The following is a 23,685-nucleotide window of genomic DNA, read 5'->3' as shown; positions in this document are numbered from 1 at the left end:
AAAATCTTGTGACTGTGTTGTAACATCATGCTTCATCCATAATTTGCATTAAATCAATTGTTTGACGACAGTATCCTCTATGCGCTTTATAAGTCTCGCATTTGCAAATTTTTCAGAAGTTTCTGAAATTGTAAAATATTCTAATTACTTGAATGCTGAGTAGTCAGGGTTTTACTGTATTTAGGGTCACTACAAAGTGATCTTGGAGATCACAGTCTACAGAAATTAAAACAATTACTTTTTTTAATATATTCATTGGCTATCAAACAAAACTCATCTTTGCAAAGTTTCCAGATAAAACATTCTACAGGATTTTAAGCTAGGTCTGAAACAATGAGAATAAATAAAAAGCTTTAAGACTTGAGTTTTCAAAGCTTAAATCCCCTTTATGATTAAAAAATTTTAGTTTACCATTTTTAGTAAACTGACAATGAAGTATTTTATAGACTAAGAACAGTAACCATTTTAGAAATAAGTAAAGAGATTTAAAGAACAAGGAAAAGCTGCACCAGAAGAGATGCTGAGTAGTTTAAAAGAAAAAAGTTATAACTGCTTTCATGCAAATGGGAAAAACATTAATTTTGTCATCTTATTTCATTAAAATAACAGATCTAAATGATGTCGATTTTACATTAATTTTATATGGAGAAAAATTATGACAGCTTAAAAAAATGAAAGAATTTACTTTAAAAGGTAGCAAATTTTAAAATTTGGCCCCCTTCAATTAATTAGCAATAAATTTATTTCTTGTTTCATTAAAATATAATTAAATGTATTGAGTTCTCTAGAAGCACCATCTAACTAAATATTCTTTAAGATACAATCACATCTTTATTCAGAAAATCTTCAAGCATTGATAAATTCAAACATTGACGAGGACTACTGAAAAATAAATACTGTTGTTAAATAGAGCATAAAATAAATTCTTATGAAAAATTTTAAGGTATGCTGTTTTTAAGAACTGGCATCACATCATTCTTCAGTTAGTCACAAAGCAGAAAACTGATGCCTATCATTAATTTCGTTCTTGCTAAAATTTTAAAAGAGACTAAGTCAACTGCAAAATCTAAGAATCTACTACAAATTTTGAAACTAAATTTATCCTGAAATAAGAATTTTTTTAGATTAAATTATTTTTTATGTATTTGAAATCAAGATGTTGCAGAGAGGATCAATGGTACTTTTAAATTAGAATAAAAGAGTAACAAGTTGTTTCAATTCACTAATGACATATTTCATCAAAAGAATAAAAGATCATTTCTTGATAATCTAGCATGAGAAAGAATGCAAAAGTATGTTAAATGACGTTATCCAAAGTAACTATATTTTTTAAAAAAATGAAGTACCACAAAACATAAATAAAAGAATCAAAATATCATGCCTGATTGAATATTATTCATAAAAGAAACCTTCATATTGTTTAAAAACTATTTAAAGAAATCTGTTAAATGTACTTATTATTAACATAGAAATTTTCAAAAACACATAATAAGCTTAGAAAAGCTAGAATGTTAGAAAAATATACACGTGAAATTTTCTTTTATTGTAATTTACCTACAGTTACTGTCATCAGGATATAAAGGATTTTACTCAGTTTATTGTTTTTGATCAATGATTACAATCTAAAACACCATATTTTACAGCAAAATGATAAAATCTGAATGTTAAGTTTCTGTGATCACACATTTTAAAGAATATAAATTGTTCCTTAAAAGCAACTATTTCAGATCTAAGGCAATATATGCAGGTATTGAAAGTTTTAAAATTTAACTTGGCACACAAACTATGAAATAAGTTAGAACTTGAAAACGTTTCAAAGCTTTCATTTTTATTGGAGTTAGTAAATATGGATACCCTTTATTACGATTTGATACATGAAACAAAAAACTAAAATAAAATATTACGAACTTGTTAACAGATTATCTAGATTCTTCAGCTGAATTTTATCTCTATTTCTTTCTAGCTTGTTTTTTAATCACTTTCAATCAGCAGGACGCACATATTTTGATGATCATTCAATATAAATGTAGTTGCTATACAAATTAATATGATTTAAGATACACAGTTTTATGAAAAAATATTGATTTAAAAACAGAACCAATTTAGACTTTCTTTTTAAAAACAATTATGAATTTTTTACAACTTCAATGTCATGGAGCAAATTTTATATTTAAAACATTTTCTCTTACAAAAAAGTTTTAAATTTAAAAACACATAATATTACCTTCAAATATGTATTGAAGCTTATCTGCCACAGCAGTGTCATAAATATCTTGATTTGATTTATCAGGAGTAAAAACATAATCATAAGTGAATGATCTGTCATGAATTATGATAGTTGGTGGTTCAGGAAGAAAATTCATCGATATTCCACTCTTTTCACTTAGAGGGGGTCGAGCACGAACTGCAACTCTTACTGCACAATCAGCCATAATTGCTGAAATATATAACAAAATTATCAAACATTAGATACTTATAAACTAAACTGGTGTGCAAAACTTAAGCAACAATGTAAAAATTTCGCAGATAGCCATGAAATTGCAGAAAAGGAGGTCTGGTGATCAGTACAATGAACACGCAATTCAGTAGAAATGTCATGCCTATGCAAATATCAGGAACGAAACGTCAGAGGCGACGTGAGCGTACACAAAACGCGTGATGTCGGCAGTAGATTAAAAGAAAGGACGGAGACTCAATTTAACATATTCGCTGCAAGTGCCAGTGAGTCAGTTCGTGAACTATGTGGCTAGAAGAAATCATCTGGATGACTTCACACGTGGAAGAATGATCAGAAAGCTGGAGGAGGGGCGTCACCAGTGTAGCTGCAGAGTTCGGAATCAACAAAAATGTCATTTCACGCGCTTGAAAAGCATTCCAAACCACAGGTATAGCTATTAGAAAGGTTGGTAGTGGCTACCCAAGAACGACAACTGCAGGGGATCACCAATTAACCGTCTTGCAGGTGAAAAGAGGCCGACAGCAGTCAGCAACTCTGTGCAGCAACGGGAAGGCAAGTATCGCGGTTTACTGTGGCCAGACGCCTTCACAAAGGGTGCCTATTCGCCGGCCGTCCTGAACGCTGCCTCCGTTGAAAGTTGGCCACCGACGCCACCGTTTAAAGTGGTGCAGCGAGCACAAAAACTGGACACCTGATCAACGGAGTCGTGTCCTCTTTACGGATGAGAGTTGGTTCAGTAGCAGAAACAATTCTCAACACGTTTTGATTTGGAGACAGGTCGGGACCCGGTTTAATCCCAGTAACATCAAGGAAAGACACCGGAATGGTGGTCCTGAAGTTCTTGTCTGGGGAAGCATTATGCTGAACGGGTGAACTAAGCTCCACATTTTCGACAGAGGGTCTGTAACCGGGGATCGTTATTGTGAGGAGGTACTCCTTCCCCATGTGCATCTGTTCCAAGGTGCCATTGGCCCAGACTTAATTTTTATGGATGACAATGCATGGCCACATCGGACTCGTGCTGTTGAGGAGCTACTGGAAAGTGAAGATATCACTTGAATGGATTGGCCAGCATACTCCCCAGATTTAAATCCCATCAAACATGTGTGGGATGCTTTGAGGAGACGCATTACAGCACGCTTACATCCTCCGGAGAACACCCAACAACTCAAACAGATGATTGAGGAATGAGCACTTCTACCGCAAGAAATGTTGCACCAGCTGGTTCTGAGTATACGGAGACGGTGCGAAGCAACCATTGCAGTGAGGGGAGGGTATATCCCATATTAAGGAACATCTGCTTGTTGTTCTTCCTCTTGGATAGACAATCATGAGTCACGATACTATGCGTTCAATAAAGCTTGTTTTTGTTTGATTCCATACCGTATGCATTGAATTCCTTTTTCAGCTCTGATGCTTTCGTCATCCTTTTACATACATAATACTCTCCTTCATTTCTGCATTTCATGTCTCTCAGTTGATTTCTCGTGGAGTTATGGCAAAAAACCCTGCTGTTGCTTAAGTTTTGCATATCAGTGTATATTAAATTTTAAAAAAATACACACAATTAAATTTCAAATGATAAGGCTTATCCAAATAAATATTCATAACAGATATTTTCTGAAATATAAAAGCATGAGATGAAATTCACCAAGGCAGTAAGTATCAACACCAAACATCTCTGTGGTAGGATTTCTTGTTAAGATTTAGGCCCTTGTCCAGGATATTTCCTTGCATATATTTAAATATTTCAAAATTGGAAATCAGACCTTTTCTGCACTTTGACATGATGATTAAGGGGTACTCAGTCGCGTCGGCAGGCGCGATATCTTTGGTTAGTTATAGGAAACTGGAAGCAGATAAAAATGTGTTACTCTCTATGAGAAATTTAAATGCTAAATACTGGAAATATGGAACAGTCTAAACACGATATTTTAGTAAAGTGCTATTAACAAAGGAAGTATATATTCCAATTGTCTGTGTCAAGCAGTTGACAAAAACTCTAAAAGCATTTCTTTAAAGTTAGTGACTGAACGAAGCCTTGTTGAAATAACCAGGGCTGTGGAGTCGGTAGGGAAAATGACCGACTCCGACTCCCTCATATATATTTAAGTAAACATATACACACTGATTTCAGCTTATTTTTTTTTTAATATAAAAGAAGTAACAGATGCTACAGGGGAAAAAATTGATGGCAGAGCAAATTATTTATATTAATTAACATTTATTATGAAATGGGAAAATTGGCATTAGTTATTTCTAAGAAACGTTATAGCTTTGGCAAGATCTTTGTTGGAGGGCCATAGATCCGATTTGATAAACTTCAGAACTGAGAACTTTCCACGCTAACTTGAGTAGGAAGAAGAGCTGTTACTGTTAGAGGCAGGGGAGGCCCAAGAGTGATGCGTAGTGCAGGGAGAAAATTATGCTACCTGCGCATGACGTCATGTGGGTGACAGTCGTTAGTTCTCGGCGTTTGTTTACATTCGTTGCATTTGATCTGGGATACATTTGATTTGTGTTGTTAATTTGCTTTTATACCTAGTCGGAAATGGCAAGTTGTGCTATAGCGTTGTGTCAGAATTATAGAAGGAAAACTAAAAGTCAAGGCATGACATACCATCGTTTTCCAAGTGATCCAGAACTTCGTAAGTTATGGACTATTCGCTGCAAAAGAGCAGATAATTTCAACATAGAAAATGCCAGAATATGTGCTTTTCATTTTATCATAATTTTCCTTTTATGAAGTAGACTTACAGCGAGATATTTAATCTCAGTGTCGTGTGTTTACCAATAGTGAGTACCTGAATGATTAGTTGATAAATTTGCTTATCCAAGTTAATTCACATGTTTTGGTTCTTTCTTTACATCCCAAAAGTAATTCTATGTATTGAAGCAATGTCTGGGTTAAGCATTGAGAACTAAGTAAACTGATACATGCTTCAGAAGAAAGAACAATTTCTCGACCACACTATGATGCAAACATCGATGAGCGAGCAACATATTTCCTTCAATATTGTTTAACTGATGCATATGTCGGATGTAATTTAATTGATATAACTAAGTGAACTTACACATAGCTGACCCTGAAGGAAAAAAAAATCTGTGTATAATGCTAGAATACAAATAGCGAAAGAGTAAGTAAGATATTCTATTCAGTGTTATTTAACTGCTGCATATGTTTTAATTTTGATTCCATATAACTTGTTTTTAATTATAAGAGAAAGAAAAATAATTTAATATTGAACACATATTTTGAGTATAACAAAAGTATTTTAAGAAACAACCTGATAAAAATACATTAGTAATTAAAAATATTTAATTTGTGTACAGGCTAAATTGAAACTAAGATGTGGTGGTGTATTTAATTATGGCAAAGCACACTAGGGCTATCTGCGTAATAGGTGTGATGCCTTCTTGGAGGACTTTCTCAGGTAAACTGGCTCGTATACACATTACACATGAGGAAAACCACGAAAACGCCCATGCAGCCAGCCCGTTCACGGGATTCGGACCGAACTACCAGTGTTCAGCGACTTTACCGCTCGGCTGCTGGTGGGCCGAAACTAAGATGTAGGGCAAGTTTATTATTATTATTATTATGCGTATATGTGTAAGAAAATGTATTTTAATTGTTCCATTTGTAATGTATGGAAGGAAGAATAGGATGCCAATATCGAAGATTATTTACTATAGCAAATAATCACGTCAGGATAAATGTTATATAGAAATCTTGGGAGTGTAAGGGATTATAAGAGTACTTTTAGATTATACTGAAAAAATATGCACTTCTGCTAAAATCTGAAGTGAATCAGTATGAAGTGACTTTTCACTTTAAAAAGAATGTGATAAGTATACTATTTAAAAGTATAATGACGGATATTAAGAAATTTGTAGAATTTTATAGTATTTAAATATGAATTTGTTAAGTCAAATCTTTTTATATATATTTTTGCTTGAGATATGTAAATTAAACTGAAAATCACGATCATATCTTTCTCATGGAATGTCAAAGTTCATTTGTATTAAAAAAAGTGCATGAGCAATGAAAATAAATAGAATAATACTTTTTGATTATGTTTTTACCATGGTCTTAGCAGTTATGCCATCATGTGTTCTGTTCAACAAAATTTATTTAGTGCAAACAATACTACGAAAAAATATTGAAAAATACCTCGTTTTACAATATTTATTTCCCTTAGTTAACTTAAATATCGTTTTTCATTTTCTAAGGCTTCCCTTTACGAAAAGAATTTAATGTTTACAATTATTTTCAGCATTCGTGCGAATTCTATGCATAAAATAAACATTTTCTTTAACAAAATACTTAATCGGAAAGTATATACCCGGTATTTCCGGTGTATCTACCACATATAAAATGATCATTTTGCTTTCCATTACCAAAATCATGTAGCAGACGCGTCGGCCGATGCGTCCTGTCTCCCGGGTGACGTCACTACCAGCAACCAATGGCACGCTTTTTCCGTTCCTGGCCTAACCTTAGTATATTAAAGAACCTTGTGTTAGAGGTACTTCTTTTAACTTTTCAGGATAGATTTTTATAAGTTCTAAAAGAGGTGTCTTGCAAGCGCAATCATATTTCTCTATTTCTTCAAAGGCCGTGTAGACATCTTGTTTGTATTTTTTCATTTTTATATCTAAAGGCTCTTGGTTCTTTATTTTCATTCGCTTTGCCTTTTCAATATTATCCAAAAATATTTCTCAAAATCTAATTCATCACTGGAAGAGGATAACAGAGACTCAATTAAAATGTCTTCAGTTTGACTGTCCTGATTTGAATTCTCCAATTGTTCTGAGAATAATTTCCTTCTTAATGAAAGTTCATAGATGGCTTTCTTTGCCTTTTTAATATGTTCTTCATCCAAGAAAATTCGATGTTTTGGATCTACATATATTGAACCCAGCAAGATCTCATTGTCTAGCAAACTAGTTTCTCTTTTCTTCATTGGAGAAATGATTCCTTCTGCAATAAACCCTCCATTTCAGAAAGAACAAACATCACATTCTTCCATTCTCACCTCCTGTCAATTCTTCAGATTGCAGCTTTTTTGTGGCTATATACGGTGTAAAAATAAGAGTTTCCAATTCTGCGAGATCATTTCACAGTCTTTCTGTTAGTGAAACATTAGGGTTATCTACATCTTTTAAAAAAGTTCTTAATTCTAACAACCTCTTTATTATCAAATATGTACTTCCTTATCATGTTGTTTAATCAATAATTGCTCCTTTTCCTGATCACTTCCTGACAATGGCATCAATTTTGGGAGTTCTTGCTGCTTACCTAAATTTACCAGTGAAATTTGTAACTAAATGAATCAATTAAATCATTAATGGTAATTATCCATCCTCCTCCCTTATATTTATTTATTAATATGTCACTAAAATAGAAAATAACTATTTATTAATGTACATAGTCCATAAATAAAAATAATAACTCAGCTTGTCATTAATTTTTTTTTAATTCATTTTAATTTCATTTCAAATTCAAACTGTCCAGCGAAAACTGGAGATGGAGTTGACTTGTTTTTAGCGACTCCAGCTTTGACTCCTTTTACCCCGAAATCTGCCCAACTCCGATTCAGATTCCACAGCCCTGGAAATAACATATTGAACAACTATAAGTTTTCGTCATAAAGTTTAAGAGCAGGTTTTTCGGAAAATATTAAAAGAATTAATATTAATGGATCTTCTAACATTCGTGCAAGTTTTGAGTAAAAGACAGTATGAAAAAGTTGTGAATGCCTTCAATTAGCTCAAACATTTTCTATTCTCGATTTAGAATCTCGGTGCGAGCTTAGATTATTGATGATTAATAACAATATTTATAATGAAGACGCAAGCGACAACTCTGAAAGTGCTGAGCCAAATTTCTCAGTAGAATTAAACAATAACAATATTAAATCCTTATTTTACCAAAGTATTTAGCATCAGATGTGGCTACCAAACACTAGCCCTATTAAACTTCATACTTACCATTGCGAGATGTTCGGGATTTTTAAATGAGAGAACCATCCATCTTGTTCAGGGATTCTTAAACTTTTTTTAGTTGGGACCCCTTTTTACTACTGAGATTTGTTTGTGACACCAGGACCCCATAACATTTACGAAGATTTTTTGGGACCCCATAACTGTGCAAATCCGACACGCGCATGAGTGAAACTCTCAATTTTTCCATTTGCACTGTAATATACTATTGTAATTTTACGTCATTAATTTCTAATTTTAAGACATAGAACAATGTGGAAAATTTAAATAAGTAACAGACGAAATGACAGTGTCATGTGTAAAGCAAGTAAAATGAACGTGTATATTATAAAAAGAGTGCGTCGAAACGTTTTCGTTTGTTTTCTTTGTCTGTATTGTCATCTATTTTCAGATATATTGTGTAAAAATATTTAGTAATTGTAACATTATTAAAATAAGTTAAAGAAATATCAAAACTGCTAAAATTTTTAGCAGTTTTGATATTTGACCTGATGCAGGTCCCACGACCCACAGTTTAAGAAACCCTGCACTAGGGTAACATTTTTGTGCATATCTCCACTGAATATAACCCACCCTCTTTGCAGAATTATTTATTCCTTTAAGCAATCCCTACCACACATACAGATATTGTTCTTATTGTTTTTCAATTTTTAGGTTCCAATGACTTTTCTAAATGTTTTTTTTTTTTTTTTTTTTTTTTTTTTTTTTTTTTACTTTGAATTTTAAAATACAGGATGAGCAAAAAAATAGTCCCCGCTTTCAGAAACATATAATTTTAATACAGAATGACTCCCTCCCCAAATTTTTAATATAGTTACATAAATTTGAAATATTTTTGGCGATACTGATTAGAATCACAAACCCAAAATGTGTGCAACATCGTGATGTGGCAAGCATTGTGATCCTATTATAGCTCTAACCATATAGCCTGAAGCGCATATGATGTGATACAGCAAATAGCTGCAAGGATGCAATCCAGAAGTATGAGTAGTGGAGCTACATAGACCTTGCTCTTTACAAAACTCCAGAGATAAAAGTCACACGATGTTAAATCCAATAATCACGGAGACTACTTGCTAAAATGCTGATCATTAGGCCAAGCTGTCCTAGCGATCAGTTTGATGGGTAGTTATTCAGAAAGCTCTATGCAGATCACAATACTGCTTATTTTGGTGAGCCCTAGCATGCACTAACTTTTTTGCTGTGGGGTAAGTTTCAATTTCAGTGTCACTGCTTTCCAGCTGCCCAAGTTAAAACTAGAAATTCTTAAAACAAAAATATGGAAGTATTTACAGTTAACTTGAGCAAAATCTCATCAAATATTCCAGTACTATTCATCATATGGTATCTGGAAACTAAGAACGTTTTCTTGGAGAGGGGCTCACTTGTATATACTTCTGCGATTTTCCTGCAATAAAAAAATTGCAGAATTTCTACCGGATTACAGTTGCCACAAAATACCTAAAGGGAACAACTGTTTTAAAACTATAACAGCATTAGCCATGTAATTTCCAGCAAAATATTAAGAAAAAACCTGCCTGTAATCAAGTTTATTGATTGGTTTTTCAGGATAAATACCTAATTAAAACTGAACAGGTATGTAATAAATAATTCCTTGCAAGAATAAGTCATCATTTTTTTCTTCTATGAAGTCCCTAAATTGTACCACAGTTATTGTGCGAATACTTAAGTACCTGATAATAATCATGACAGCTTTCTTAATATAAATTTCCTGAGTGAATGGCAAGAATGTTTAGCATGAGTTTTCTTTACTGACACTGGCTAGGCCCATCATACCAACATTTAAAGAACTGGACAGTTATAGTTTTACAACTCATTTGCTTATCATAGAGAACACCGTCGTAAATAGTTTTAAATACTTCACTTAAAAGAATTCTAAGACATCAAGTTAAAATACAATCATAAAAAATATAAATAATAATTTCTTTCCTATTAAAATTAACGTAAAATTTTTAAAAAATGGAGGTAATTAGACATTAAAAGGAAATAATATAACACATTCCAAACTGGTTTCATGAACCTAATGCTTCACAAATTTCACGAACCAACACATGTATTCTATCTAATGAGATTCCAGAGATCCTCTTATGAAACTAGGGAATAGACAGAAATAAGCTTTTACAGCATTGGCTTTAATTTAAAGTTAATGTACTTCATAACTTCCCAAGAAAGATTTGAATTATAAATTATTACACTTTAGTATTTTAAAATTTAGTCGTCATGTAAATTTACTATATACCTGTTCAAGATTATGTACACTTCCTAGATACTTAAAAAAGATAATCATAAAATAAAACGCATTTAATATGTGCTTAAAAATATAATGTAATGCACATGTAAAATTTCATTTCACAGGAATAATTGTATAAAAAGCCTTTACAAGTACGCCATCATAATTAAAATACTATTGAGTATGCCTTTTAAATGATTTTAACTGACTTTAAAAAAAAAAATAGTTTTGAAGATTTCATCGGCAGATTTGTTCCGTATTATGAAAACGAAACACCGGGAGAAAAAGGGCATAAAAAAATAACACAGATTTTTAAATATATTTTCAAAAAACGAATAGCTAAATACTGCTTACCATACGTATATATTGTTACAAATCCTAAGTTATTTCATACAAAGTCAACAAATCACTTATTTACAAATTTCATCAGTTCTCAACCGTACAGCCAAACTATAAAAGAACTACTATCTGCCGCCAAACATTCAATTTCTATAGTTTCTGTTGCCATTCGTTTTATTCGAAACTTCATGCACACAAAATCGTTTGGTTTAATTTTTAAGGTTTGGGGTACGTAAATTTGTAAATGTTTATCCTATTTGTAAATGTAATCCATCAATATCTTTAGAGAGAAGAATTTAAAAGAACTGTAAGTTTTTTATCAGTTCATAGAATTCTCAGCATCTCGTGAAGAGACATTCGGTTAACAATTTGCTTTGATCAGTAGGGAAAACATTAAACTCTAATGATAAATAAATAAATAAAACTACAGATTTTCTTGATATCTGCAACGGAAGGATTTGATACAAGCGTTTTCCTGTGATTTGACTTGAGAGTGGATTTATAAATTATTCTTTAAAATGTATTAAAGTTGCATTTTCTATATTCATTATATATTCTTTATGAAATGAATAATTAGCTAAAATAATGAATAAGACAATTTAATCAACATTACAGAACCAATTCTAGAATGGCTGCCATGTGGAAGGCTATCAATTACTGTATTTTTAAGTAAATAATAGAAGAATATTTCTATTGTAATTATATGAGAATTTTAACCTGAAATAATATTTTCACTAGCATTCATATAATGTTTCAATGCTTAAGTTTACAAAGCAGAAAAAGTTTTAAAATAATACACATCCAGAAATAAGTGACGAAAGTAGCCAGTTATTTGATACATAAGCAGATCAAATGAACGGGAATGTGATATATTAATACATATATGAAATAGGATCCAAAAGTAATTACCACTTTTCCCTATATATTTTCCTCTTCTCCCTAGCTCACATTCCTCACATGATATTTACTTCCTATTTGGTAATAAAAACGAGCGATGAATTACGAGAGAAAATGGCGCTGGTTCAAATTAAAACTAATTAAATTAGGCCACAAAAATGTTTAATTATTTACATAATGTACAGTCGGTTACAAAAGTATTTGAACACCGGTACCCATTCAGAAAATTTACTTTTCCGTTGAGAAACAAAATGGTGGCTCATGTCAATTTTGGTTCGATGGGAACACAAAAGGATGGCTTACGTCAAACTTGGCTAGGTGTAGAAAAAAAAACAACGCGACCTATCGGGGTGAAATGCAGTGGCGGCTCGTGGCTAAAATTACTGGGGGTGCTATTCCAAAAAAAATTAACCTTTGTTTTAAAATTGTCTAAAAGGAAACCAACATGTATAAAAAGAAAATTTATTTTGAAACTTCATGAAATCTTACAAGAAAAAAATTAAACATTTCTTAATTACTTTAACCAAAATTGATACAATTCAATCTTTCTCTATTGATTTAAAAATGAAATCCATTCTTCTTGTTTTAATTTGCGCGAGAAAAGATCAATAATTTTCTCCTTGATCTCTGGATGACAACTGAGGAAATTTTTCTTTATTGAAAGCAATGCAAGCGCATTTAGTCTTTCAGAATTCCTAGTGCTTCTTAGAAAAATTTTCATTTTTTTCAATGCTGAAAAGCAGCCTTCTGCCTCTGATGTAGTTATGGGAAATCTCAGAATTTTTATCAGTTTCGTAATTTCACTAAGAACATCATCTAGATTATTTTCGAAGATAAATTTCAGTAGCTCAATTAATGTGCAAGTATACGTTTAGGTCAGTTTTAATCTTTTCTTTGTCAATCATTGGATATGCTTCAGTGGTCCGTACTATTTCTTCCTTCTTCTGTAGAATGTTCATTCCTAAAACTAGCGAAGCATTTCTTGTTTAACAATTTAGCAGCTGCTAAGTGTTTAATGGAAGAATATCAGTGCATTATATCAATACACTGTATAAAGTCACATATTTCTTTAGCTTCTGCCATCAGTGTTTTTAAGAAGTTCTCACGGTACTTTTTCTTAATTCTAAAATAACAGTTTTGAAATTTGTTATATATTCGTTAACTTTAAATTTTCTGGATTGCATTTAGTTATATATTATTTCAACATGAGGCATCTGTTAAAAAAGCTCTAACCAAAACTTGAAATTATCATCATTTAGATATTTTAAAATTCCTGTTGTTTTTGCAATAGTTTGATCTGCATTTGATGTTGATTGAATTTCAGTAAGGCAATTCTATAAAAGGTTGCGAATTTTCATGAAATCTGTTTATGGCCAGTATGCTGAAGTTCCACCTTGTGGAGGAATACCTCACGCGCGGAGTAAAAAGTAATCACGTTTCCAACAACATGCCAGAATTTCGGCACTGCAAGAGCGACAGTGCTCTTCTCTCGACCCGTCTTGCGTGCTGTTTTCTGTGTGCGCATGCGCAGAACATCCAAACACCACGCCGCTGGAACTGTGAAGCGCGCAGTTCCAAACATAGACTTTCGTACCTTTTTCATAAAGTGGGGAATGGCTACTGAAATTAAGCTTGGATTATGTATTGCAAAAGTATAAAGAAAGAATTAAAGACTAAAGGGCACACCATATTGAATATTAAAAATAATAATAAGTGGAAATAGGGGGTGCTGCAGTTCCACAGTGCTTATTACGAGCCGCCACTGGCTTATTCACAAAGCCTACAGACCGTTTCTTCTGCTGTTTGCTCCGATTGGTTAAAAGAGGTAGAGTTACAGAATCTAGCGCTTGGCGACTTTTGGTTCATCGCCTTTACAATTTGTATCTGAGCGTCGTGTACCAAAAAGTGACCATAACCCACCGGCAAAAACGCAGCCCAGTGGTAACGAGCGCGGGAATAATTCTCAGACTTCTAGGTTGCTGGTTCTATCCCCGCTCGTAGCTTTCATAAACTCTGCTCTATACGGATTTATTTTTATTTTAACTTTATTGAATGACTTTGTCATTATTTGTCTTTTCGTCTTCGGGTACGGTGTTAAAAATTAAACGCCTTTATTTTCTGTATTTTTGTTAATATTAATTTTTCTTTGGTTTGTACTCTTTGTAGTAGGTACCAGTAAGCAAGATTACGATCCAAGATCCCGCAAAGCGTTTCAATAGAAATAGCGCATAATGAAATAAAATATAATTTTACTTATACTTACTCGTAAAAAGAATAGGTATCCGACACCCTTAAATGTTTACTGAATGTTTTCATTTGGTTAATTTTTTAATATTCCTTTATTTGTATAAATTAATGCGCTATGAAAATTTACACAAGAGACTCTTCCTAAGTGAAATAACGAAAAAGTGCATATGCTGTCTCCATATAAACACCTTTTCTTGTAAAACAATTACGTACTTTTAAAAGTTTGAAATCAAATACAAATAAACTATTAATAAGATCAGTAGGTTATTTAAGATATATTCCACACAATTCCTTTAAGCTTTCATTCATAAACTAAACAAATATTGAATGAAATAAACGTTGTTTCCGTTTGTTTGGCGTTAATTACAACGCCTACAGGGCGATAACTTGCCATTCCAAATATGACTGCCAAGCAGATGTTTCCTCCAATGAGAGCAGCCCGTAGCGAAATTGTCTGTAGGCTTTGTGAATATGCCCGCCACTGGTGAGATGGGAAACAACATGGCTGCTCAAGCGATCAAGGCTTGCGCGCAGAGAAAAAGCAAACGGTCGCTGCGCCCCGTCTCGGTTCGCGAAGAGCGAAAGAACAAAATGGTCTCACTCATCCATTTTGGTTCGATGGGAACACAAAAGGATGGTTCACGTCAAACTTGGCTAGGTGTAGGAAAAAACACAATACGACCTATCTGAGTGAGATGGGAAACAAAATGGCTGCTCAAGCGATCACGGTTGGAGCGCAGGGAAAATGCAAACGGTCGCTGCTCCCCGTCTCAGTTCACGAATAGTGAAAAACACAATGGTCTCCTTAGTCCATTTTCATGAGGTGGGAAACAAAAGGGTGGCTCATATCTATTTTGGCTAGATGTAGGAAAAAATAAAACACAACCTATGTGGGTGAGATGGGAAACAAAATGGTTATTCAAACCATCAAGGTTTAAGCGTAGAGAAAACACAAAGGTCACCCTCTCGGTTCAAGAAGACCCAGTCCATTTTGATGAGGTGGGAAACAAAATGGCTGCTCCCACCATCAAGGTTTGAGATGAGCAACAAAATGGTTGCTCTCAAGTTATCGAGGTTTGGGAGCACAAAATGCTTCGAGAAGACCCAGTCCATTTTTCTGAAGTAGGAAAAAAGAGAGAACAAGATAGAGTTCGAGAACCCTTTTGGGTGAAATGGGAAACAAAATGGTTGTTCTCAAACAATCTCAAACAATCTCAAACAAAATGGCTGCTTAAACCCTCTCCAGGTTTCAGAGGAAACAAAATGGCTACTTAAACCATCTCCAGGTTTTAGAGGAAACAAAAATGGTTATTCTCCAACTATCCAGGTTTAGGAGTAGAGAAAAAACACAAAAGGATCTTCATGGTTCGAAAAGACTTAGTCAATCTTGGTAAAATAGGAAACAAAATGGCTGCTCCCACCCATCTCGGTTAGGGATGAGAGAAAACAAAAAGGTCGTTCAAGCTCAACTTCGTTGGGAAGGAGAGACAATCAAATGGATGGTATAAGTCCATTTTAATTAGGAGGGAAACAAAATCTCTATTTTGTTCTCTCTGCAACGCCTGTTTCCATACTTCCAACCCGTTTGAGCCGACGAAAGGGTTTCAGTTTCGCAGACCATGCAGGAATCTGGAGTCATTTTGAATTCTCTTTCGTTCTTAGTCGTTAACGTCTAATTCATTGCTTTTCTGTATGGATATCAAGTGAATTCAGAATTGTCCAACTCATAGTAATACTCAACGAAAAATATTGAGTTGAATGAGCTTTCGTGAGACTAATCAATAGTTTAGCTTATTCTTCAAAATGTCAAAACGTCATCTAAAAAAATACGAAGAGCGTTCATGAATAGTAGAAACAATTTTTCTGTTGGAGGAATCCAGACTGAAGGAGCAGGGTGTCCGTCTTGTTGAAGAGCGCACAGTGTAGTAACTCGTCATTGGAAACCGGGAATACATTTATAGGAGGAAGAAGTGTGTCTCCAGGTCGAATGCACAGCACAGACTGATCTGAAGCCGAAATTCCAGTGGTTTAAATAGATAAAGGCCCGTCTACACGTAGCGATTTTCTCGGCCGACAATATCTGAGATAGCTCGCCTGCCCACACGGAACGATTTTCTCGTTAGTACAGGAATTCACTCAGCCAATCACTATGAAAGGAAGTGTTCCCCCCCCTCTACAGCGTCACACCGTCTACGATTTGTAAACAAAGCTTACGGTGGTGTCAAATAGTCAAAATAATGGATGACTATTTTAAATTGCTACTACAGATACAGCTACAATTTTGAACTTAGCTGCTGCTACAGAAGGGGGAAAAATGCGTTTGGACCAGAAATTGGGTCAAACGACGAGAAATTCATAGTGCCTTTGTAATTCCCTGCTCCGGGAGTTGCGTATTGAAGACACAGTACAATTCGGAAAGTATTTACGGATGATGCCGCTTGATTTTGATTTTTTGCTAAATTTAGTTTGCAGGAACATTTTAAAAAATTTTTTTTCTTTTGTGTACTGAGTACACAGATTACTCCTTTTTTAGTTTATTTATTTATTTTTAAATTTCACTTTCTGACACTCCTATTTGTGCATTTAAATCTTGAAATAATAAAATAACCATGTTTCGGAAAAAATAAGTAACTATTGAGCTTTAAATCGAAACCTTTATTAATGAATAAATAGACAATAATAACATGAATATCAAACCAATATGAGTAAAAAGTATTAATAAAGAATAAAGATTACTACATTACAAAGCATCAGTGCAATTTCAGTGCTAAAATTTTAAATAAGAAATATCATAAAGGTGCAAAGTCTTAAGCAGTATATTTATTGAACATTAAAAAACTAATATCAGCATAATTAAATAACTAATACAGTCCGAAAACTATGATTATATGACTCTATCAGTTAATCAGGGAATAAAATTTAGCAATATTGAATTAAATTGGGCTGTAATTTGCTTTCGCAAAATTCAATTAACACAAAACTGAGTTTGACTTTCTTTTTACCACTAGATCTAAAGCACGTGCCAACGGCCATTCGAAAAATAAAAAGAAAGACGTTAAAATTCAATAAACACCCCACCCGTAGGCGAAAAAATAAAACGTGACTTTTAAGTCATGCAGTTCGAATTTAGTGATGGAGAAACTAAATTAAAAAGTTCTTCCAGGTGCAGAAAGTCCAAAACTATACTTGGGGGATTGAACCCACGATCTCTACGTACGCAGAAAACCAGTCTGCTCTTTACCCCTAGGCTATGATCGTTCGTGAAAAGTTGTCGGAAAAGCTATGTACTTCGTCACCTGATTAACTCCCATTTTCGGCGAAGTCAATTGAGTCTCTGCGCTGCTTTATTCTCGACTGGAGATTTTGTTTTTTGAATTTTTCAATAAGTGCGACCACAGTTTCAAGTAGTTTCTGAATATTTTCATTTAGTACCCATGACATGGCATCATTAATAGTTTTTGGAACTTTTCTTGGGGGAGTTCAAATCATTTTCACCCGGAATTAGAAAATATTTGAATATATAAAGTAATGGGGAAGACAAATCTTATCAAAATAAAAGAATCCCTTAATTTTTTATCTTTAAAATTTACATTACTCGTGTCCCACAATACAACATTTTCTCTATAGAAATCTATTAGTTGAGTTTCGCTCCAACGAAATGCAGCCATGTTTATTATTCCAAATGAGGAGAAAAGCACGTGATCGCTTAAAGCAATCTTATTGGCTAGAGACTCCGATTTTATCGTACGCTAGTGAGCAGTGAACACCAGTTCTGAAATCGCGGCAGAGAACATGACCGATTTTTGGCGCATGCGCAGATCCTTAAAATTGTTGCTCTACGAGAAAGTCGGCCGAGAAAATCGCTTCGTGTAGACGGGCCTTAAGAGAGAGTTCCTTCTAGAAACAATTTGGATATGACTTGTTTTGGTAATCGAGTCGACTGTGAAAAATTCTCAGAGCTCACACAAAAATTCTGAGTTGTAAAAAAAAACCTTTTTGTTTAATTTTTGTAATGTCTTTATACATTATAAAATTTACTTTACACCCTTTTTATCTGGAATAATGTGTCACCCTTTCTAAAAATAGACCATGGTTCATTCTTTTCTTGGAACTCTATTTTTAGGAACATGATTCCAAGAAAAGAATGAGTCGTGGTCTATTTTTACAAAGGGTGAGACATCATTCACAGACAAAAAGAGTCGTTTGGTAAAATTTCCAAAATTAGCTACATCACGTTGGAACTATTCATCTCGTTTGGTAAATACAATAAAAAGCGAAAGGCAAGGCCTATCTGATTTATTTGTAAATATTATTGAGAATACAGAAGGCTGGGATAACTATACAATTAATATTGCAAAGAGTTATCACATGTTTTTTGAAGAATTTAATGGTAATTTTCTCTTTAATATTTTTGACAAAGTGTTTAGTTACACTGATGTTCTATTTGATATTTTACAAAAAACTACCTTAGATATAGCATATTCCAGTCAAAAAGTAGAGGAAGTAAAAGATGCAATTCAAAATATGCGAACTTCTGTTGCATTTGATGAAGTTTATGAAGAGACCATTTCTGTAGTGGGTCCCCCAAATTTAAAAAAAAAAAAAAAAAAGTCGTGTAAATTTACAAAACTGAAGTGTAGACCAAGACCAACATTTTAAAAATTTATATTATGAAATAGTGACACTATTTATTTTCAGTTAGATGTCCGTTTTAAAAAATTAAATTCGCTCAAAGTTTTTGAACTAGTGAAGTTCAGCTTTTTTTAAGAAATATCAATGCAAATTTCCGGATGAATGCCTTAATTCGTTAAAGAACGCTTATGCAAAACATTTCGATTTTGTAAAGCTAACCAATGAATTGTGCGTTCTTTATCATAGTGAGTCATACCACGAAATTAATTTATCGAAACTTATTCAGCATATAATGCTGAATGATTTGACGCCCTAAGCGAAGTAAATAAATTGGCACATTTAATTTGTACAATTCCCTTTTCAACTGCTTCGGTGGAGAGAAATCATTTTCAGCATTGAAAACAGTAAAAATTATGCACGCAATAACAATGAGCCTGAATAGAATAAGCAATTTATCTCTTATAGCAATAGAAAAAAAATTTCACTTATTACAGTCAAAACCAGAGTTTTATGGTCATGTAATTGATGATTTTATTAATAATACGGATAGACGTATGGATTTTGTGTACAAATGAATAATAAAAAGTTAAAGAAGTATTTAATGTACATTTTTATGGTTTTATTATTATTGCTGTTGTTGTTCTCTGCACACCCTGCATGAAAACCTACCACACGCCACTGCTGATGCAATTCTTATTATCATGGGTTAGATCAGATGTTGCAGTGTGGGAGAGTTCGTTAAACGGATCACCATTGACTAGAAGGGTAGAAGATTCCGATAAACGGATGGTAATAGCTTTTCTTAAGGTCTGAGGGATCTCCTGTGAAACGCCAAAGAATGAAAGAATCCTCCAATGTCTCGTGGTCGTTCAAATGGGTCTCAAACGAAATGGTTGGACTCAAGTCCTTTCCGTCAACACTGTGAAAGGACCTTCCAAATTTCAAAGTTGTCTGTTATGAGGAAACCATTATCCAAGTTTGAGGTTTTTATTTAAAATTAACCCATTTTTGAATACTCGAGGAAGGTTGTATTCTATTTTTTTTCAAACCACCATGGTATAGCTAAAGCGAACTTTGAAAAGATGTAAACAAAAAGCAATTCTTAACTTTGCTGTCAGAGGTTTGGCTAGACCCATCAGGATAAATGCACCATGATGGTTGAATAAGATACGAGTGCCTGATGGCTCAGTCTCCAACCTCCACGGTAGATATTGAAAGGAATAGGGTAAACAAACTGTCACAGATATGAAATGAAACGCAAAAAGAGTAGAAGGAACCTATCTTGACAGAAATTCTTTCCAGAATAGGGAAACGTGTGTCCCGGTGGGCCCACAGCACGGACTGAACTGAAGCTAAACGCAGAATGGTTAAATAAATAATGCAAAGTCTATTCTTAAAAAAATGGTGATGTCTCGTCGATCGAGTCGGCTGGGAAAAATTTCTGAGAGTCGCGAAAAAAATTCTCTGGCTCAAAAAAATTTGTATCTTTAACAAAAAATTGTTAATTTTTATAATGTCTTCAGACATTATAAAAATTAACTACCTGCCCTTTTTGTCGGGGAATGATGTCTCACCCTTTCTAAAAATAGATCATTACTCAGCATTTCTAAAAAGTAGAATTCCAAGAAAAGAATGAGTCATGGTCTATTTTTAGAAAGGGTGAGACATCATTCCCAGACAAAATGGGTAGGTAGTTAATTTTTATAGTGTCTAAAGACAATATAAAAGTTTTTTTTTATAATAATCTCAACTCAGAATTTTTTTCCGAGCTCAGAGAATTTTTCCCAACCGACTCGATGAGCAAAACAAGATATATCAAAATTGTTTCTAGAAGAAACTCTAGCTTTCCTCTCCACTCGAAATTCAGCTTCAGATCAGTGTGTGCTATGCACTCAACCTGGATACACGCGCATGTATCTCTCCTGGAAAGAGCTTCTGTGAGGTATGTGAACATTTTTTTCCCTACTCTTTTGTATTTCATAGACTAGAAATGTTTATTTAGTCACCAGTTTTATACAAATGTGTTATTATTTCCTATTCAATATAGAAATGTGTTATTATTTCCTTTCAGTATAGAAATGTGTTATTATTTCCTTTCAGTATAGAAATGTCTTATTATTTCCTTTCAATACTTTGACGTATGTTAAAATTTTTTTTCTCCTACTGTTTTTTGCTTTTCAAGGCTAGAAATGTTTACTTAATAGCTGTTTTTATCGAAAACATGTTACCATTTCTTTTAAACTCTTTGGTGTTTCGCTTGAAAGTATTTAGAGATTTGTCAGACCCTATCGTTGAGATTTTTACCCGAGAAGTGTCACGTCGGTTCACGTCGGTCAATACAACAAGCCTTACCTCTGGATCATAGAAAAAACTTCTATTTTTCGTGCAACAACGAACCTAAATGACAATAATGAACATTATTTTTGAAGTGTATAATGACCTGAATGATGATGAATCTATATGAATCTATAGAAATGAAATATCATGCACGATATTGGAAAGAATATTTAATTCAACTTATTCAACAATGAAACAAATGTATATTTACCGCATTGTCATAAAACAACAGTAGTAAGCCACGGTAACCGGTAGGCGGAAGTGACGTCACAGAAAAGGGGGCGTGGCCTCCGCCATTTTGAATTTCTCCTGAAGTGATGACACCAGCGTCATCTTGTATCACGTAATGGAATGACGTAATCATGTTGAGTTTCGTTTTGATTCTGTGGCAACGATCTTTTCAAAGTTTTATTTTTTATGGACACGACAATATTTTTTTATGTTTGTGGCAACGAGCTCTTGAACCACATAACGTCAACTTTATTATTTTCCTTATTTACCAATTATTTTCCTTTATTATTTTAGTTATTTAATCTTTTTTATTCATTATTTTTTAATATGTCATTATTTTTAATTGATTCCATTATATTTTAATCCATTTTTAATGAATTTAATATCATTTTCCCTGAATTTTAAAAATAACTTCACAGCCGAGATTCGAACTCGCTATCTCTTGGATGGGAGTCTAGCGTTTTACCGCTCGGATACCCCCCTTCATGTTATCTAACCTGTTATTTTTTCGTTTTGAGCGAAAATCAACATGACGTCACTAGGCTGAGGGAAACAGGCAAACGTCACCTCTTTCACATTGCAGCCTGTCGAAACCGCTTCACGCTTTCTACATCCGCCGTGGCGAACGTATACAATCTTAACAACCAATCAGCATTCCGCTAACAATATCTATCTTATTTCAGCCAATCAGCGTATTTATTTCTGATACATCGTCTATATATTCGTTCGCGTGGACGATTGCAGTCATTTTTACTCTGGTTTTTGCTGAGTGAGCGTTATCTTGCCTTTTTGTTATTTTCTTTTGCGCCATTTCGTTTTTCTACACGATGTGTGCCAAGCGAGTTTATTCTGCATCTAATGTAAGTACATTTTCGCTTCTATTTGGTTTTAGATTACTATTTTTAAACACGAATTTTTTTTAATATGTTATTTATTCTAATTTTTTAATTGTTAGGTGTTATTTGAGGATCCCGATTGTCCTTTCCACGATTCGGATGACGATGTAAGTTTAAATTATTTTACACGTATTTCCTGAATGTATTTTTGTGTTTGATCGTATTTTAAATGTATTTTATTTTATTTTGATAGTTAATTGATGAAACTGATCAAATATTTATGGAAAATCCTTTGGTTTTGTCCTTGTATTATCAAATGGGTTCCAGATTTGAGGTAAATATTTAAGCATTTTTTAGATTATGTTAGAATATTTTTTTTCTTAGTACTAGAAATGAATGTATTTATTTTTATTTATTTATTTTAGATTTCTTCCTCATCAGCTCGTGGCCCTCTGTATATGGCTGGTACCGATGAACGTTCGGTGTGTATTTTTCTATTTACATGAATGTCTTTTTTTGAAAATGTTTGATTCTTACCGAAAACTTATTTTTATTTTTACTTTTCAGATCGATGAGGCGATTGTGCTCACTGAAAAGTCTCGTCGCCGAAACCACAAGTACCAAGCCGAGGAAATTACTTTCCGAGCTAGTGCGGACATTGAACGGTTGCCTTTGAATGTGCAAGGAGTCCCGATGGTTCGAATTGCTGATACAGTCCGGGAATTGTTCGAACAACTGATTCGCAGGACAACAGGCGATTTGAGCCCCTCGGATCTTATACGGTTTTGCATCCAAGCAGAAGGGTTGGATAAACCCATCAGCACATCTCTGATGGCAATATCAACCCTAACGATTGAAAATATTTTAGCAGCCGTCATGAAAGTGCTGCAGTCCAAAGACAAGATCGAGCTGGATGCAGGGTTCTTGGTGGACGTAATTACTATCAGACGACCTGTTGGAGCCGGAGGAAATCGAAGGGTCATCAATATCTCCATGGACAGATTAAGAAAACAATCTGTCTTGTCCATACCCTACGATGATGAAGGACTGTGTCGTGCTAAGGCGATTGTTGTGCTAAAGAACTCCACACGGCCGCGAACGTGCCTCTAGGCCCCTGCACATTTGCTGAAATTGCTACATTTGAAGACCATCTGGATACACAAATTGCAGTCTTTTCTTCAGATAATTTGAACCGGGTAAGTCATTATTTGTCTCAAGATACTTTTTGCTTTTAAATGTTCATACTAATCTAAAATTTTTGCATGTTTTGAAAACCGTAACTTAGTTTTAGTTCTTTTATAATTTTTGGCTATATGGTAAAAATTTATTTGAGTACGTGAATAATTTTTTAAAAAAGTTTTCAATATTAATGAACTGAAAAAAAAATTGAGAGTAGCTACCTTCATAGTTTAGGATCACTTTGTTTCCATGTTAAAAATATATCTTGTGAA

General features: G+C 33.7%; 1 protein-coding gene across 4 annotated transcripts in view; it reads right to left on the bottom strand.

Annotated features, from left to right (window-relative positions):
• The window catches only part of Klp3A (kinesin-like protein 3A), a 298,885-nt gene extending 287,659 nt beyond the window's left edge, over window positions 1-11,226 (bottom strand). For 3 of the 4 annotated variants that reach the window (XM_085808353.1, XM_085808352.1, XM_085808354.1), the window contains exons 1-2: window positions 11,070-11,226; window positions 2,225-2,437 (exon numbers count right to left, since the gene is read on the bottom strand). In XM_085808353.1, coding sequence (XP_085664479.1) covers window positions 2,225-2,432 — 208 coding nt within the window. In that variant the 5' untranslated portion in view covers window positions 2,433-2,437; window positions 11,070-11,226. The remainder of the gene's footprint in view (window positions 1-2,224; window positions 2,438-11,069) is intronic. The other variant, XM_085808351.1, reaches the window with a different exon arrangement.
• Window positions 11,227-23,685: the final 12,459 nt, after the last annotated feature.

The sequence above is a fragment of the Stegodyphus dumicola genome, chromosome X1 (assembly GCF_044657685.1).
Source record: "Stegodyphus dumicola isolate Sdum_Otavi_A_Nest chromosome X1, ASM4465768v1".
Classification (NCBI taxonomy): Eukaryota; Metazoa; Arthropoda; class Arachnida; order Araneae; family Eresidae; genus Stegodyphus; species Stegodyphus dumicola.
This window is presented reverse-complemented; position numbering and strand designations above follow the sequence as displayed.